General features: G+C 42.3%; 1 protein-coding gene across 1 annotated transcript in view; it reads left to right on the forward strand.

Annotated features, from left to right (window-relative positions):
• itgb5 (integrin, beta 5) overlaps positions 1–18,285 on the forward strand; it is a 50,033-nt gene that overhangs the window by 8,631 nt on the left and 23,117 nt on the right. Inside the window, exons 7-11 of the mRNA XM_030080409.1 lie at positions 340–435; positions 567–656; positions 2,959–3,093; positions 9,500–9,674; positions 10,767–11,021. Of these exons, the coding sequence (XP_029936269.1) occupies positions 340–435; positions 567–656; positions 2,959–3,093; positions 9,500–9,674; positions 10,767–11,021 (751 nt within the window). The remainder of the gene's footprint in view (positions 1–339; positions 436–566; positions 657–2,958; positions 3,094–9,499; positions 9,675–10,766; positions 11,022–18,285) is intronic.

Raw genomic sequence — 18,285 nt, forward strand, 5'->3', positions numbered from 1 at the left:
AATGGGAATCCCAGTGTGGATTGAATTGCATCCAAAGACAGTAACAGTAACTACACCGCACGCTGCAATTTCAAAATCCGAGCTCGGCTTCAGACTCTTGAAACGCAATGAATATGTTGCGTTTGTGTGAAAGAAACCACTGGAGACTTCATTCTCAAACCTTTGCTTGAAAAAACCCAACATGAGCCGGGAGTGTAATGTAAACACAACACTGGGATCAGAAGAGCGATGACTTCCTTTCACTAACTTCCTGACAGGAAGTTGGGAGCTTTATTCATGTGAAAAACTAGCCGTGGTGCCCCCATCCTCACAAGTTTATCTCCCTGTGTCTCTCCATAGGACTACCCTTCCCTGGCTCTCCTGGGGGAGAAATTGGCAGAAAACAACATCTATCTCATCTTTGCGGTCACCAAACGGTTATACGTCATTTATAAGGTACTTTTATTTTGCCATAGAGCTTGTTATCTTAGTATTTAAAGATCAGATGCTCCTTCTGTTTCTCTTCCTAAAAGTTTAAATATATTATCTCTAATGCTGTCTCTGTTATTTTATGTCTTTCTATGAAGAATTTTACTGCACTGATACCGGGAACCACAGTAGAAATCCTGGACCAGGACTCTAAGAATATTATTCAACTTATCATCAATGCCTACAATGTAAGTAAAGGAAATATGTGCTTGCGTGCACTGTGGAGGGGAGTGAGTGTTTCTCTGTGTGTGACAAAGAGGGATTTCGACACTGTGATAGCGCCACACCACGCATTCATCCAGTAACCAAGAATTGGTGGATAAAAATAGTCGAAATGCAAGTTTAGGAAAGAGTAAGCCGAGCGCCAAGCTGTTTGGGATTGCTTAAGGATGAGATAACGCATCATATGTTGCCAGAAGAAACTCACACAGAACAAATGGCACTGCACCACTTTGATAAAGGGCCAGTTTTATGGGCCCAATTGAGTCTCCTGCTGTTCCACATCACACAGGAAATGGATTGCAGCAGGGTCAGGCAAGAGATGTGGCTGTCCTGCAGCCGTCTTCCGCTCTGCAAACCTAATATGATCTAATCCAAAAGCCAGTAATTTATTGTGCAGGTGATTTTAGTTTCTCCCGTTTAGCTGCTCTAAATTTATTTTGATGTGCTGGCTTATTTGGAAGATTTGGAAAAATCAAGCTGTCGGGGTTAACATATGTTTCTCACTTCCTAACTTTATGGAAAAAACAGCTCTCATTTGCTGCAGCTTTCGTTTAAATGAACATGAGCTCTGACGCTGAACTTTTCTTAAATTCAACTCTTCTTCTGTTGTATTTTAATAGTGTTAAAAATAATAATTTGTTAAATTTAATTTGATAACTAATTTGTTTTTAAATAGTGTCGCATAGTGCTTTGCTACAACAAGATAAATAATAAGAAAGCCAGTCATGACTGAAAAACGTGGTAGCATAATAATGAAACAGCATAAAAGTCTGTCTCTAACTGAGCTTGAAAAGTAATCTGTTATTCTGCAACATCTTAAAATATAATCATCTCTTCTTTCCAAGAGCTGTGCTATGTTTGGACTCCAAATTAATGTTGGCTGTCTCTACTGATATACACACTCTTAATAATTATCCACCGTATTCAAGACACATTATTCACAGTTATTTATTATTATTGTTCATTATTCACTGTGGCCTTTGTCTGGCCCCTTAACTGAAGGCTGACACTCTTGTGAATGCCTTCACTTGGGCATTTTTTAGCAGCAAGGAAGAAAAGAATTTGTTTTTCTGCACTCTTTGAAACCAAACATTTTTGTGCATTTAGTCAACTTTTCCCTAAATATTTTCCTAACTGTGTGGGTTTTTGCCGGTCCAGATTTTTCCTTGCCTCAGCTGGGAAGAACAACAACTTGTTTCTGCCCCTGGCATGAGGACGCCATATTCTCTATGTAACTGAAACTTGTGTCAAACAAAGACTTGACATGTTCAGCGTGTGTGTGTATGTGTGTGTGTGCGCATCTGAGCTAGAATGAAGTGCTGTGACTCATGACCTTATTAACATTCCAGCTGCCACTTTAGATTCACCACACGGGGGTTGTTGGCTATGTACAGAGGCTGCACCAAACACTGTGAGGTTACGTTTCATAACTGCCTCCTTTTCATACAATTTGATTGTAGCAGGAAAACTGTCAGCTTGCTGTGTATGAAGGGTCAGGGAAGGGTAAATAAATGTGTCTGTGTGAGTCAATGAGCACAAGTGCATGCTTATCTGTGTGCATCAATTACGATTCTGATTTATTCTACTCACACTTGCGTAGCGGTTAATATGCATGTATGACTACACATGTAGGTCTGCACATGTTGCACCGACCCAAATGCAGCTGGCACGGAGAACAGCTTTGATATCTCGCAATACGCACGCACAATATCTGTATCCATGCCCAGGTTCTGTGGTTTTGGGTTAAAGATTATAAGAAAGGCAAGATTAACTGCCTAAATCCACCAATACATTCCCACAGGTTTCACTCTTTTCCACTCTGTTACTCAAACGGATTTAGCAACAGGCATGACAAGCCAGTCAGAGGTGGTTTCAGTATAAAATGCTGAGTGCCAGCGTGTTAATGTGGCTCTCGTTTCAGGACACTGGAAACATTTAACATGCAGAGTGGCAGCCGCTGGAAGTCCTCTCTGCCAGCAACAGATGCATAGAGAGGATTTGGATGGATTTGATGTATTTTAATGTCATGGACAACTGGCCAATATTAATTTAAGCAAAGCAAAACACAGGGCTCAAAGTTCTTTAGGGATACAGCTGTTTCAGATTTAGAAAATACTTATTCGAATACAATATACACATTTTACCCCTGGGCAGCTTTTCAGGCTCAGAAATTTTTCTTGCTTTAATCCCTGAAAACAGTGATCGGTTATAAAAAGTTAACTCTTTAATAATAGACCGAGAACCTGTGTCTGACTTTCTCCCACTCAGAACATCCGCTCAAAAGTGGAGCTGACAGTGTGGGACCATCCGGAGGACATTAGTCTGTCCTTCACCGCCACCTGCCAGGATGGACAGCCTCTGCCGGGCCTCAGGAAGTGTGCCGATCTCAAGATAGGAGACACGGTGAGTCCCTCAGGCCCCCCTCCTCTGTCAAACTCCTCTCAGTTTTTGCAAATTCCAAATATTTTACTCATCTCTTAAGCCCTTGAAATTTCTGCATATTTTATTTGCCTTTTTTCTGTCAGATTAAAAGGAATTTATTCCACTTTAATCTTAACTGTCCAGTGGGTTTTGGATCTCTGCAAATCCCTTCTCAATAGTAGAGAAGATTGGATCATTTTGGGGTCTACAAGATGACTGTTTTTGAACAAATCATTTATTATATGAATACATTTTGCCAAATGTCATCCAGAAGCATTGAAATTGACAACATTCAGACTGTGTAACATCAGATTGTTCAGTCATAACACATGCAATGTGAAGTTTTGACACATGAGCTGGAATCTGTGTATGCTACCACATTATGTTACATTTACTGCTTCAGAAAGAAAGGCCCATTTTTGCCTTTCTTTCTCTAAACATGAAAATAATTGTTCTGGTATGTGTAAATGCACTTGTGGCAAATGTGTACAAAGATATACCGTGATGACACAACAGCCATCTTATGGTATAAGGCCCTTATTAGAGGATAAGACACAAAATGATCCAACCCGTACTGCTGAAGAGAGACAAGAGGTTTTTAAAAGGCAGGGCTTCTCAGGCCTCTCGCTTTACCTCTTCTCTCTACCTGCTGAAGGCAGCGGATGTTCCTCAGTCTTATGATGCAGCCCAAGGGGGCTGTAAGGATGTAATCTTAGACCATGGACAGGTTCAAAATGGGGTGGATATGTTCAGTAAGCTTTAGCAGACTACTCTCCATCTGCTCTGCTGAGAGTGACATTCACTCAGTGATATTCACAGCCAATGATTAAAGAAAGCAAGTTGTGACTTGGCAGCCTGGGACGAACGCAGTGTGACCTTTGAATCCTCTTAGAGGAGAGTTCCTGTTTGATGAAACCTAACTGCACCAGATGATACAGGAGGGGTGGTGTTTTTTTTTTATCAGTGTTACCCAAGAGACAGCATTGACACCTGTGAAGAACTTCAGCCACAGTGAAATGAAAATCACCCTGACTGAGTTTGAGAGTGAAGTTTCCGTGGATAGACAGTTTCCTTCAGCACATCCTCTAAGCAGCTGCACCAATCTCCTTCCCTTATCTGTTGCTGTTAATCTCTGCTGCTTTGCATTGCTTGTGGAGTTGTATTTAATGTACTTCTTATAGTTTTTTGTTTGTTTTTTTTTACTGCATTTTTAGACAGTTAATGCCTCTGTTTCAGTAAGCAGGAAGGGCCACCATCACTGCAACACAACTTTCTTGGCAGAGGCTCTTCATTCCTTAGGGTACATTTGCTCTGGTGTTTCTTGGGTTTCTTGGCTGGATTCAATCAAAAGGGAATACAAATATGGGAAATACTTCAAGTCTCACACATGTTCCCCAGAGATATCTCAGGGTTTTGTCTTTTTTGCACGGTGCTCTCTGTAGGTCCCACTGCAGCCTCCCTCTCTGTCTGTCCGTGTGGGATTGTGTTGTAATGAATAATACAGTGCCTGGTGCCGGTCGTTTTCAGAGAGGTGGTCCTAGATTAGGCCCAGAGCCCCAGGGGAGCCAAAGAAGGGCCAGGAAAGCAGTGAGAATCTAAATAATAAAGATTTGTCTCCTCTGGGAATGAGTTCTGCTTTTCTGAATTTCCAAGTAACATTTTTGGTTGGTGCGCTGATGGATTGGAGGCATCAAGGTCATAGAAGTAGTGACGCTTACAATGTATGTGCAGGTCCCAAAACATACATCTTAAAACACATTACGTAAGTTTAAGGTTTTACAAACTATTAAAATATCTTAAATGTTGTCGTTAGAGGTTTTTTCAATAAGCAGTCAGAATCACAATCAGAAATACTTCCTTGATCCCCAAAGGGAAAGTCTTTGATATCTCAGTGCTGCATGTCCACTCTTGGATTAATACTGAATAGGGTTTTAATAGATTATGGAAAGCATGTTTTTTCATTGTTTCTGCTTTACTAAACACAACTGGACTTCATGTTCCTTAAAAATGTCCTAAATTTCCTGTTGTTCTTTTTCTTCATAGTGTCAGAAGGGTTTTTATAATATAATAGTCTGAAATTCAATTTCAGGTAGCATTAAACGGTCTCAAAAACATTTTTAAATTGGCTGTTTTAACGTTGCAGATACCCAGACTAAGAATGCTGACACTGAGATGAATGATCGGGGGGTGGGAGTGGGTCGGGGAGTGATGAATTGAAGACTAATGTTTCTTCCATGGCTGTTATTTGGGCCTGTGTCCAGCATGTTAGCAGCATTTACCCCATTTGAATCCATTCTCTTCTTTTGTCCCACCGAACAAAAACAAAGGTCAGGTGACGTGGGATGATTGCGTATCCTAATCGCTTTTGAATTTTGCACGGTCCAGATCCCTCCAGTGGTTCTCTTGCATTCTACGCTGGTCTCCAATAAAGATTTGTATTGAGTTCAGGATCCATTGAAAATGCTTGCAAGGGGCTACTTTGTACATGCCACCATGCAGTGAGCCCCAGCCCTGTGGAATTCTTCTCCCAAACCCCCCAGCGCCTTTCTCCCAGCTTTTTTATTTGACTGGGACAATGTAAGGATGGGAATGGGTGGTGGAGGAATTGCGGGTGATGGAGGCAGAATAACGCCAGTGAATGGACAAGAGACCATCTCGAGAGCTTGGGGTGATGGGCCCTGCTCTTGTCTTTTGTCCTCAGCGGGGAAGCAGGGGGGGTATTTGAGGCAGAGTCCACTGGGTGCCAAGCTTCCCACTCTTTACTGGGGACATGGCAAAGCCCAGGTGTCAGTCACTGTGTCTCTGTGTGCTTGCCATCGAGCCTGATGCTGCATCTCAATGACTTCGCACAAAAAGTGGGCAGAAGGAGGTTTGTGAAACCACAAGCCCTGAAAGAAATAACAGAGCGAATGCTAGCCGGAGCATATAAAGTTGAGCCAGCATCCTTTTTCAGTGCAGCGCTCTCAGAACTGTATGCCGGCTAAATCGTCCTATGCATATGAATGAAGCCAAGTCCGCGTGAACATACCACGTCTCGTTTAAATAAATTTTGTCCAAACAAACCAGAAGCCTTTGAATTGAATTATGCGCTGTTTTGTTTGACCTTCTACGCACTGTGTCCCAGTTATTTGAATTCCAGACAGTCATAAGAATTCTATCATCCAAATTATTTTTCCATGGTTACAATCTTTGTTTTTTCTCTGTCATTAGGAAAGCCCCCTTCGGTCACGAGAAACTGCTAAGATTTTAGAAAGACTTGAGAGTTCTTTTCCCGCTCGAATACTCGTGTTTGTGTGTACGTGTGCATGCACAATGAATGATTGTGAATGTTTTTCCTCCTTGTGTCTATTAATCCGTTTCAACCGTCCCACCGCTTACATCATACCATAACACAGCCTTATAACTGTCTGCATCGTTTCCCTCCCTGATGTGATTTCCCACATTCTCAGTCTCTGGCTCACTGATCGTCACTTGAATTACATTACTCATTGACCCATATATGCATTGAGACTTTTCTTTCAGTGAGTCGAGCTGAGATCTAGCCTCTTCTCCCTCTTTTCCCCCCCCTCTCTTTCCATATCTTCTCCACCACTGTGCCTTCCCATTTCCTGGCAGTTAATTCCCCGCTACTTTTTGCCCCCTCTGTTACTCCACAACCTCATAGTTGCCCTAACGAGCCACGTGATTGGGTGGACTGGCCACCTCATGACTCAAATTTACAGTAAATGCAATTGTGTCCCTTGTTAACTTGTTAAGCTTGCACATGCTGCAGTGGGCAAAGTTTGCAGGCAGAAAGGAAAGGACAGGCCTTCCTTGGCTAACAAGTTACATAAGCTCTTCCTGTATCATGAAAGAGCGGTGTCGTGAGTTGGTCTAAGGCAACTCCCAAACAGCACCACACCTCCGTGATGCCCTGATACCAAGCCGTGTTGGGTTCACGCAAGTTCATCAGTGCTTATTTTGAGCAGAGCTACTTTCGTGCATTGCGAAATATGCACTTGAATTATCAGTGATACCTTTCTTTGAAGGCGAGAGCTGGGATTGTTGTCAACTTCCCTACAGGCGGAAACAGAGACCATCCCAGCTAGAAGTCAGTGACCTCTCCCATCTGCACCCCTCTCTTCTCCACTCTCTTATTTCAACAGCTTTTCTGAGACTGCGAACAAAGGAAGACGAGATTGGGGAATAACATTTGATAAGTCTCGAAATAAGCAGTTCATCGGTACCTTAGGTTGACGAGAGGATGTTCTTTCCTTAGAAGATCCAGATCAATACACACAGTTGTTGTGGCCAAGATCAGCAGGTCTGACCGCGGCTGCGAGGGTGTAATATTTGCTTTGGGTCTTAGTCCTAAGTTTGTCTTGCTGAGGGATAAGAGCTTCTTCTGGGAGCTTCAAAGCGCACCAAGTCACCTCCCCTGCACCCCTGGGGATTTCTGACTAACCAAGGGGACACGGAGCCAAGATGGATGATAACAGTCAAGCTTGCCAGACTCCTTGACATCCACTGAATTATTTGTACAGCTGTTGCCCCCCCGTGGTGTTCATGCTACTTGTTTTAGATACAAATATGTGAATTCCGTTTTCCTATGTATTTTGCGGGCAGTCAGACTGGATGCTGTAGTTTCAAAGTTTGTATGTCTTCATTTTTTGCTTTTGGTGCTGGAGTAGGGTGACACAGGAGGCGTTGAGGTGAAACTGACATACACATTACAGGCGATTATGCAGATTTATTGCCGTATCATTTTATCTGTCGTTAAGTCATGCCGACAAAACCAAGGAAAACAAAAACAAAAACAAAAAAAACACTGAGCGTTGGACAGATGTTGCTGAAGATGGTTGTTGTGGCATAGTTGAGAGTAGAGAGAAAAATAGGGCCCTGCTCGTGTTAGAGCAGGCCAAAACAGAGAGTTCCTCCTGCTCTTCATATGACTTCCTTCCTCAGAACAATCAAATGGGTGTTGGTCTCGTGTCATCTCTCGCAATTGGCTCTGATTAATCTACAAAGTCAAAGTCAGGGCCGGACTGGGACAGAAATCCAGGCTGGGAATCTCACACCTGCCCAGGCCTCCTCACAGACTGACTTCAGTCCAGATCCGAACCCAAACAAATTAATCAGGCCTGAAGTATAAATCTGCATGCATTTCTCTCCCACATGTCGCCTACTTTTTAATTACACACTGGAGGACCATGAATTTAGCTTGATTTAGGTCTAACCATTTTAATAATTCATTTATATTTACAAATCTTAAAAAAATATATAACAATAATTTATAACTGTTGCCTGTGTGCTGTCTCATTATTCAGACAAAGTTGCATCCTGGTAGCTTCATCCTGGCCAGCAATTAAATTCATTATGCAGCTTTGCAGTATGTATGAATTTGATGGATTTTAAATGCTCAGATGTTTTCTTAGAACTCTTGTGGTTATTACTAACCAGCTACCAACTGGTCCATCAACTTTGAAACTTGTGATAATACATTTTTTTTGGCAGAAGGCCTATTAATTAAAATAATTATGTTAGTTTAATAAAGTAGAGCCGTCTCTCCCTCTGTCAGCTTACTGCCTCATATTGTGGCACGAATTGTGAATCAGGAGAAGGAGCTGATGCTTAATTTATCCTGCAACATGTTTTATTGTGTTTCATCTCTGAAAACTCTCTGATTCTACTGCCACATTTGCAGAGTTGAAACCAGCCTTTGTTGTGACTTGGAAAATCGACTGGGTTGGGAACTCATGTAATTTAGAAGGTGCATCCTCTTGTTCCTTGCCAGCCCTACTTTCCAGGCACATTATGTGGATGACAGTATAGCACCGCAGCTGAATGTGCCGGCATTGCAGTCAAATTAGAAAATTTAGGTTCGTCCTAATCATGAATGAATGGCCTCGAGGCTGTTTCTTTTGCTTTGAACACCGGTCTGACTCTGTTGGCCAATCGGAAAAAAAACGGAAGAAACCCGGTCCTCCCTGCTTGTAAACACTTCCTTGTGTGAGTCAATGCAAACATGTGAATGCACCATAACAGGGTCATGCACAGTTCACATCCACAGTCTAGCTGACAAGCTGTTGTAGGGATGGTGTCTGTATGAGACCAAATGCAATATGGGGATGGGATTGGATTGGATTGTTGATAAATAAGGACACAAAATATAATTTTAAGATCTTATGGTTCTGTCACAGTATGGATGTTTATTTTGTCCGTTTAGAAGTTTTTGTGTAATTGCTTGATCTTTCATCTGCTTGCTCATCTCATCTGAACTTCTCTTCACCCTCTTTATGCAACAAACAGGAAATCACTATCTTTTTGCGTCAGTGCCGTAGCTGATTGGTTTGTCTGAAACACCCTTAATGCTTTAGCTGACCGTCGCACCGCTGCTTCGTCTTCCCAGGTGTCATTCAACGTGAGCGTGGAGGCGAGGAGCTGTCCTCCCCGCGGCACCGACCAGAGCTTCACCATCAAGCCTGTGGGCTTCAAGGACCGCCTGGAAGTGGCCGTGGATTATCGGTGTGACTGCAGCTGCAGCCGCACAGCAAGAGCCAACAGCAGCATCTGCAGCTCCATAGGTAACAGGGTTGGAACTCAGCTTGGATCAGTTTTAGTGGATCCACATGGAAACAAATATTCATTTAATAATAAGAACAAAAAGAATAGCACAATCAGAGTACAATATCCCATGCTGTAGTCACATTTTACTTAGCTTGAAATGGTGGCTAAACATCTTTTGATCATCCATTCATTAGCATTTTACAGCCACAAAAACACTTCAGCTGACAACTTTCTTGGGCAGGAATGCATAAAACATTTTTGTCTTTTTTCTCCTCCTCAGAGAGTAATTAAGACAAGTTCTAGGGAAAGTCTAAAACATGACAGGTGTCAAACCAAATGGGTCTGCAGTCGGCTTAGCTTTCTGATTGGAAACTATGAAAGATTTAGGAATTGTTGAAAACCATGTGGACTAGAAGGCTCGGCCCTGCGTTTAAATCAGTAATCAAGTCCAAGTTTATTTATAGGCCTTAATCACTGTTTACAGTCTCAAAGGACTTTACAGACCCACAGTTAAAAAAAACAACAAAATGACACACCCTGACCTGAACCCTCACAGTGGACAAGAAAAAAACAAAAGTCAAAAAAGAAAGAAATTTTGAGAAGAATGAGTGAGAATGGGAAGCTTCCTCCAGGCCTGACTAGGAGTGCAGTAGTTGTCAAGTGGGGTAATTATTATCTCGAATCCAGTCAGCGAAACCAAATTTAGACTGGTCGAATCAAACACAGATTTTGGCCCGTAAGATAGATAGATAGATAGATTGATACTTTATTCATCCCGAAGGAAATTCACAGTTTTCAACAGTATCCACAGATTACAAGATTAAATAACTAAAAAATAAAGAATAAAAGATGACACCAGAGATCTAAGTACCCAATGTGCAAAAAACAAAACCAAAAAAAAATGTGCAAAAAACCGTGTGCATAGATGAAAACCGTGTGTATAGATGATGTATGATGTGTCATAATGACAAAAAGAAACAGTCAAACAAGCGGGAAAAGCATGAATCATAGCACAAATTGCTGGAGCACGGCAGCAGCACACAGATAATGATGGTATAATGGTAGAATTATCCCCTCTTGAATTGAACGAACTGCTTTTCCCGTCACAGGGACCTATAACTGCGGCACCTGTCGCTGTGAGCCGGGCTACCTGGGCGCCCGCTGCGAGTGCCAGGAGGGCGAGACCAGCAGCATGTACCTCAGCGCCTGCCGGGAGGCCGAGGGCAAGCAGGTCTGCAGCGGCCGAGGGGAGTGCAGCTGCAACCAGTGCCTGTGCTATGAGTCAGAGTTTGGCAAGATCTACGGCAGCTTCTGCGAGTGTGACGACTTCTCCTGTGCCCGACACAAAGGCATACTCTGCTCAGGTAGAAATACCAACATTTGCTAAAACAATGTTTACCTTGGCGTGAGCTGCCTCTGATTTCTGCCGGTGAGAAAAAAAACAGGTCGATGGCTTCCTCGTCTTTGTTACACTGGTTGATTTATTAATTTATTCTTCACCACATCTCCATGAGCATTGAAGTTAATGAGAATTTGTCATATTGGAGATGTTACAGCTTGTGGGTTATGATGAAAAATAATCAAACGGTCACCATGTTCACACACTCTCCCCACACCTGTTCTAGGTGTGTCTTGTTAATTTGGCACTCCCTTAAACAGTTTGTTTTTTGTTTTTTTTTTTATCTTCATGGGGAGCTGAAACACTCGACCACAGGGCTGCTGGCCAGACTCCCACAAAGAAGCTTAGAAGAGCAGCTGCAGAGGAGTTGCTGAAATGTTGAGCTCAGGTTTTATTGTGCGTCCTCCTCAGACGGCTTGTCTTGGTATGACGGGGGGGTTTTTGGAAGGGTTTAGGACCTACGAGAGTTGGATTGACTGCTGTGCAGGAACGAAAATCGAAGTGAAGGTTCAGCGTGAGACAAATGCAGCCGAAAGTATTTTGAACAGAATTGTGCGAGAAATAAAAATCAGCAGCACAGAGATTAGCACCATGTTTTCACCCCGAGGCTTCACACACTCTCTTTATGAAAAATGCATGCGCTCATGTCCACTATATTTTATTATTTATACCTATTTTATTTTATTTATGTGTCATACACCTTTTAGTGTATTTCCACACACACCACCAAGATGATCATTTTGCACACTCACAAAAGTCACAAAATATATAGAGCATATTGTAAACTCAGAATTTCAGAAATGCATAATGTAAATTTTCACATGATGCACGACAACATTACAAATTTAGCAGGAGTATAAGATGCTCTGTCTTCTCCTGCATGTCATTTGTAAATATTTTGCAAAAATAAAAACCTTCTTATTAAAGGGCCATCAGAACATATTCCCCCCACAAGACCAAAATAAATCAGGATTTGCTGCTTCCGTTTTTCAAATAAAGGCCTCATTAAACTGCTATATGCAGTGCAGTGGAAGACAAAATGAAATTTATTTAAGATCACACAAAATACACCGATGCTGCTCCTCAGACAGGCACGCATTGGGACCTTTGTCTTCTCTGTAAATCAGAGTCAGAGATACGTTATTGATCCCTACGGGGAATTTGGGTCAGTTGCAGTTGCTCAATTCTCAAATGAAGAATTAAATTACAAGAAATAGAGAAGAAATAGGAAAAATAGAAATGTGTGCCTTACAACTTTGTAAAAAAAAGGTTTGTGCATGACTTATAAAGTTGTATAAAAAGTATGTGCATTGGGTCTAAATATGTGCAGTAATCCTCCAAAATATTACAACTATAAATACAGAAATAAGAAACTGAGCACATGAAAAATGGGTATACTTATATACACCATATATACACAGGGATATTGCACTGTTGAATTGTTGTCAAGTTACAGGTAGAAATTATACACGATACATGGTTCTTGCAGGTAGTCAGTCTTAATTTAGATGCAAGTTCTTAATTTCTCCTTACTCCAAATCTCCCCGTCCCATTGTGGTGTATAACTTAGTATAAATCCTGCAGATGTCCCTGCTTTTGTCCAAGGGCCCGCATCGCTCTCAGACTTGGTGTGAGCAGGCAGGTTTGGCCCAGCGTGTCGGCCCAGCCATACCAAACAGGCCGAGGCTATTACGTTCCCAGAACATTCGGTCCAAGCTTCTGTGCGTTTCGGGGCAAGACCCACCGGCTGGAGGGGGGCCCGCTGGCTCATCCCCAAGCCAACGGCTGTTCCTCTGAAACCACAGAGAGCGCTTTGTCACGGTGGGGCCAGCTTTGGCGCGCTCCCCTCACACAAAGCCCGGATCTATTCATCTATACCCAGTAGAGGCGCTGTCTTTCATTTAATCAGCACCAGTTGCTGGACACACCAAATGCGCCGATACAGAATGGCTGTTTGTTTGTCAGCTGATCATCCATAAGCAGTCATTAAATCTTAACAGTCCACTACCTTCCCTCCTCTCCTCCTTTCTCAGCATGGTTGGCCCAGTGTTCAGCCATAATGAGTTCCTAATGATACCAAATGGTACGCCTCCTCCGCTCTCCTCCCCTCGCTCCTCTCAATCAGTTAGTTAATTGTTGCAGAGAGGCCTGTATAAGCGGCGTTGTAAAAATCAATTCTGTGCGTACATGCCTCTAAAAACCCAACAGGGTTTAATGTGAAGGTCTGTTCTGAGGCTTGCAGCCCTGCAAAAAAAAAAAAAAAAAAAAAGTCTTGTAAACAGCCTTGTGCACCACCTGGATCTGTCACAGTCCACTGAGAGCAGGCATTTGTAGTCGGTGTCTGGGAAAAGCTGTAGTTGGGCGGGTGTTCAGACTGATAAACTGCTTAAAGGCACAGCGGGTTTTATTAACGAGGAAATCAAGTGGCGTGGCACCCTCAGTGGGTTTTTTTTTTCCCACATCACCCTTACAAGAAGTTGTTCCCCCACGGGGCTTGTCGGTGTGTGGCTATCAGTGTTTTTATCTGGAATGCTGCTTGGGTGGAACTCACACTGACAGATGGATAAGGTCGGTGTCAGGTGTTTAACTTTGTTCTTTGATGTGCAGCTTTTTCTCCTCTGAGGAACAGGGAGCTCTGTGCAGCGGCATTGGTCCCTTCAGGTTAATGCACATGAGCCTCCTTTCTAGGTCTGTCCATCACTCCACTAGCTCAGCCGGTGTGTTTAGATTGCCACAGTATGTCAGCGGGCCATAAGGCAGACAGCATGCGCCGCTGTGAGCTGATTGGATCCTGGTTGAGAAATAAACGCAGCTGGGCAGGAGCATGCCCAGAGCCCACTGTAAACTGCCCCGTGGTGGGTAAAGCTGAATAAACCCTCTCTTTACTGCAGTGTTTTCAGCACAGATGCATGGTGCTTCATAACAGTCCGGTACTTCTGTTTTGTCACATATGCTGCCATTTAAGTTGTGATTTATTGATGTGTAAGACTTTGAGCTATATTGGGACAGTGCTTTGAGCTTTGCCGTCCTGTTGTGCCCCATGTTTACCATACCTTCTCTTTCTCTCTCTCTGGGATAGTCTCTTCCTCTCTTTTCCCTCGACAGGCTTCACACACTCCGATGCCTTCCGCAGCTGTGTAATCTCTAAGGGTGGAAGTAGCAAATTACATTCACTGTCCTTTCTGTAATTGGCTGGCTTTTCTGTGCAGTTGTACTTTATTATTTTGGAATATTTTTGTGGGAGTCACTTATTTTGCTCTTACTGAGGTATGTTTTGACAGAAGTTTTGTTTTAGATAAAATACAGATTTAGCACGCTCTCCATGAACATTGTGTCAAAAACCGACGATAATCATGTCACATGAATCATGCTGATTCATGCTTTAATTTGTTTATGCGCTGTACTTTGTTCCTTTATTAGGTTTTCTAATCAAAAGAACCTGGTTTGAACTCTGTCCTCAAATTCTTTTTATTTCCTTTCATCTTTTTATGTCTTTTGATCCTTTTATGTCTTCCCATCCTCACAGCACTGCAAGGGAAAAATCTATGTAACTCCACTTTTTAAATAACTAATTAACTTTGCGTTCTAGAGGAGCTGCTTTTTAGTTTTATCTAAGTAGACAATTACACCAAGATTTTTTTTTTTTTTACATCCCCTCAAGTCAAATTTCAGCAACAAAGCACTACTTCCACACAACATGTGCTCCTCTCGCCCCCGGCAGTCTGCAGGATGCTCAGGCCCAGTCAGAGTTGAATGCAAGGACACAGTAAGGGAAACAGACCACACTCCACACCCAGTTGTAGCTCACGCCTGTTGGGTCGACCGGCTCCTCGGCTGAGCACTAATGCTGTGTGTGTCTGTGTGTGAGTACGCGTGCATGCATGCAGTGAAATATAATAGTGTGTGTGTGTGTGTGTGTATGCTGTGCTGACATGAGGCAGTGGCCAGCCAAAACCACTGGAGCACACAGCTGCCCCCAGGCTGCCTTTTCTGGGTTAGGAGCTGGACTACCAGCAACAATACAGTCTGAGACGATACTAGACTTAGTAGTGATACCGATACTAATGTTTTTAATATCGACATCTTCAACACAGCTTGATTTCTCACTCTGTAAATCAGTGTTGTTTTCCTAATGTGGCCTTAGCCTGCATGTTTAAATACTGAAACACTTCAAGTTTCAGTCATGCTTACAAGTTTGTAAAGCAAAATGAAAGCATATCATCTTACCATGGGATTCATTGTTAAAACAGGACATTTTATACAGTTCCACTCATTAGAAATTAGTATTTTGTCGGGCTTCTTTGTTCTGTACTTGAAGGCTGCAGGCCGATGTTGCACTTATAACTCATTATAACTCACTCTTATTATAATGTAGCTGACATGTTTAAATTCTTGATTACGGTATCAAGAATCATAGAATTTCTCTAGTATCAACGACAAAAACATCCCTTTGTGCCGCTCAGTCTGTGATGTAAACAGGCTTCGAAATGGGTAACAATTCATATTTACTATACTTATGCTTCCTTTTTTCTCTACCCTGTTGAATGGGACATTACTTTCCAGGCATGAGAGACTGAAGTGTATTTTTTTTCCTCCTCATTCAACTCTCTCAAATTTGTTTTGTGATGATCAACAGTGATAAGCGTCCTCTGTGGCCGCTCAGGTAAACTCACTGCTCTGATCTCTGTCAGCTGTCTACAGTACACACACGGGCTGATGAATGGATGAGATACAAGCTGGATTTGATCAGAAGGGGTCTTGTTGGGGCCACTGCGGTGTGTATTTTGGACTTGGAGTTTACACTACATTGTGCGACGGTTACCTGAGGTTGAGTCGCAGGTCACAGCCAGGGTGATGTCAGTGTTGACACCCTGGAATGGGGGAGGAAGTGAGAGAGAAGCAAGACAGCTCCAGCTTCCTTGTACTAGTCTGTGGCATGCAGTCCCAGTGTGTGTCCGCTGCCCTCTACGACCTGCCTTTATAAACATTAATCAGACTCTAAAGTTAGCAGCCCTGACGGCATGAAGGGACACGGCGAGGGCTGTGTCGGTGCCCTCTAAGTAGGGCTTTAGGGGGAGGGAGAGGTTCAAGTGGTAAGCTGCAAGATCCTCCCTTTTTTTTTTTTTAGTTTTGGCAACATCGTTGGTGCCAGGCAGACACTGCTGCAGTGTTTCGCACTGAACTTCCCAGAGATCACTTGTCAACAGTGGTGCCAATGCTGGCTCATCTTTTTCCTTGGAATTTCTGTTGATGAAGTTTATTTTCTTTGTCTGTTTGCTCACGGTGACTCATGCTGAATACCAGTTTCTTCTGGTGTTTATCCCAAAATGAGCTGCGGTGACTGCTGCCACAAATGTCAAACACATCACTTCCTGTGTGCCAGAGGAAAGACCTAGCCAGAGTTTTCTGAATTTCAGCAATCCTTGAAAGTTTATGGATTTGAAAAGAATAAAATATGGCCTCAAACATTTTTGAAAATGAATTCATAGCCTTGAAAGCAGGGCTGCATAATTAATCAAAATCATATTGAAATTGCAGTGTAGATCAATGCAATATTTAAATCACAACAGCTGCATTTTTTTTCATAAAGGTTAAATGTGTCAGTACATCTACAAATCATATTATGCAGATTTTGATGCAGACCTTGGCAAAAATCACATCATCCTCATTTTACTAGTTTTTTTTTTTTTTTTTTTTCAGTTAAAATGTTAATTCTGATTTTAAAAATTATGACTCCCACTTAAATCACAAATGTTATCGCAATTGCAATATCTGTCAAAATCGTAAATTCAAAATATACTGCAGCACCCAAATTTTCAGTATGACTCATCTCCCTGGATCTGTATCTCCCATTCTGAGGACAAACCCTGTGATGGAAATGATTTCACCAGATTTTCTTCACTTGACAGGATCAGAAGTGAAAAATATAGCGATAATTTGTATTAACAGAAAATATTGTGGGTTCTTGAATTTTATCAAACAAGTGTCCAGAGGAGAGTGACAACTTTTATCCTCGCTGATATCTACAACACCAAATATTAAAGCTTTCATCAACTGGATAGATTTAATGTAGTGCTGAAACTAGTATAATTTCAGTTATCAATCACTTTTATCCACTGATATTATTTTAAAATTAAAACTTGTTTTTTTGTCTGGTTTGTTTTGTTTTTGGCTGCTGATCAGACTAAGGAAGCATATTGAAGACATTACCTTGACCACTGCTAACTTCCTACAAGCATACATCATTATTTTTTGACATTTTTATCGGCTAAATAGAATAGATAGATTAATCCACAATGAAAATAATCATTAGTTGCAGCTGTGTGTTGAATCAGTGCTGGCGATGTCGAGTAGTCGAAGTGGACATTTACTAAAAGCTGTCGAGGATTAGTACTTTAAGAGAGGCAGCTGGATGCGGGAAGCTTGGAGGAGCAGGAAGCCCGGGTCAGATGACCTGTGCCTCTCCACCGCCTGTCCCTGAACGTTCTAGTAATCTTATCCTCAGCATCTCCAAGACCCTCCCTCTCTGTGTTTGTGTCTGTCTGTGCAGCCCTGAGGCTTGGATGTGCTGAGGAGTATCTACAAGCTGGATGTTGTGCAGACAGGAGGGTGCTCTATGGACCCTGGAAGACTTGGTATAGCTTAACAGTGCATACCGGGTTTCAGTCCCCAGCTGTGTGCTCACCCATGGAGCCAGCGTTTGTGTCTAATTTGCTTCTTTTTTCTTTCTTTCTTTTTTTTTTTGTTGGATTGCATAGCACAGTGAAGGCGTGCAAGGATAAGTCGCGTGCTGTTTGCCTGTTTTTTACAAGGATTCAGTAAATCTTGACTTTGTAGTCCTCCTGCCCCCCTGACATACATCCCCGCAGCCGACTCCGCAGCTGGTTCTAAATAATGATCTAAGCACTCAACAGTCTCCAGTCGCCAGAAATAGCGTGGCTCTATTTTCCAGACTTGCACACATCCCAGCAAACCCTCTTTTACCCCATAAATAAATCTGCTGTCTCAAGGCTCTGGTCTGTGAGTGTGCATGTGTGCATGTGTGTGTGTGTGTGTGTCTTTTTAGAAGGTAAATGGGAACATGTGTGTTTATTAATGTTTATGCCTAGCGTGACCAGGAATGTGCTTCATTGAAGAAAGAATTCATGAGCCCCAAGTGTCTTTTTGTCCTGATTGTTGCATTTGTTTTGTGTCTGTGTCTGTGCTTTTTTTTTTTTTTTTTTTTTTTT

This window comes from Myripristis murdjan, chromosome 21 (assembly GCF_902150065.1).
Source record: "Myripristis murdjan chromosome 21, fMyrMur1.1, whole genome shotgun sequence".
NCBI lineage: Eukaryota > Metazoa > Chordata > Actinopteri > Holocentriformes > Holocentridae > Myripristis > Myripristis murdjan.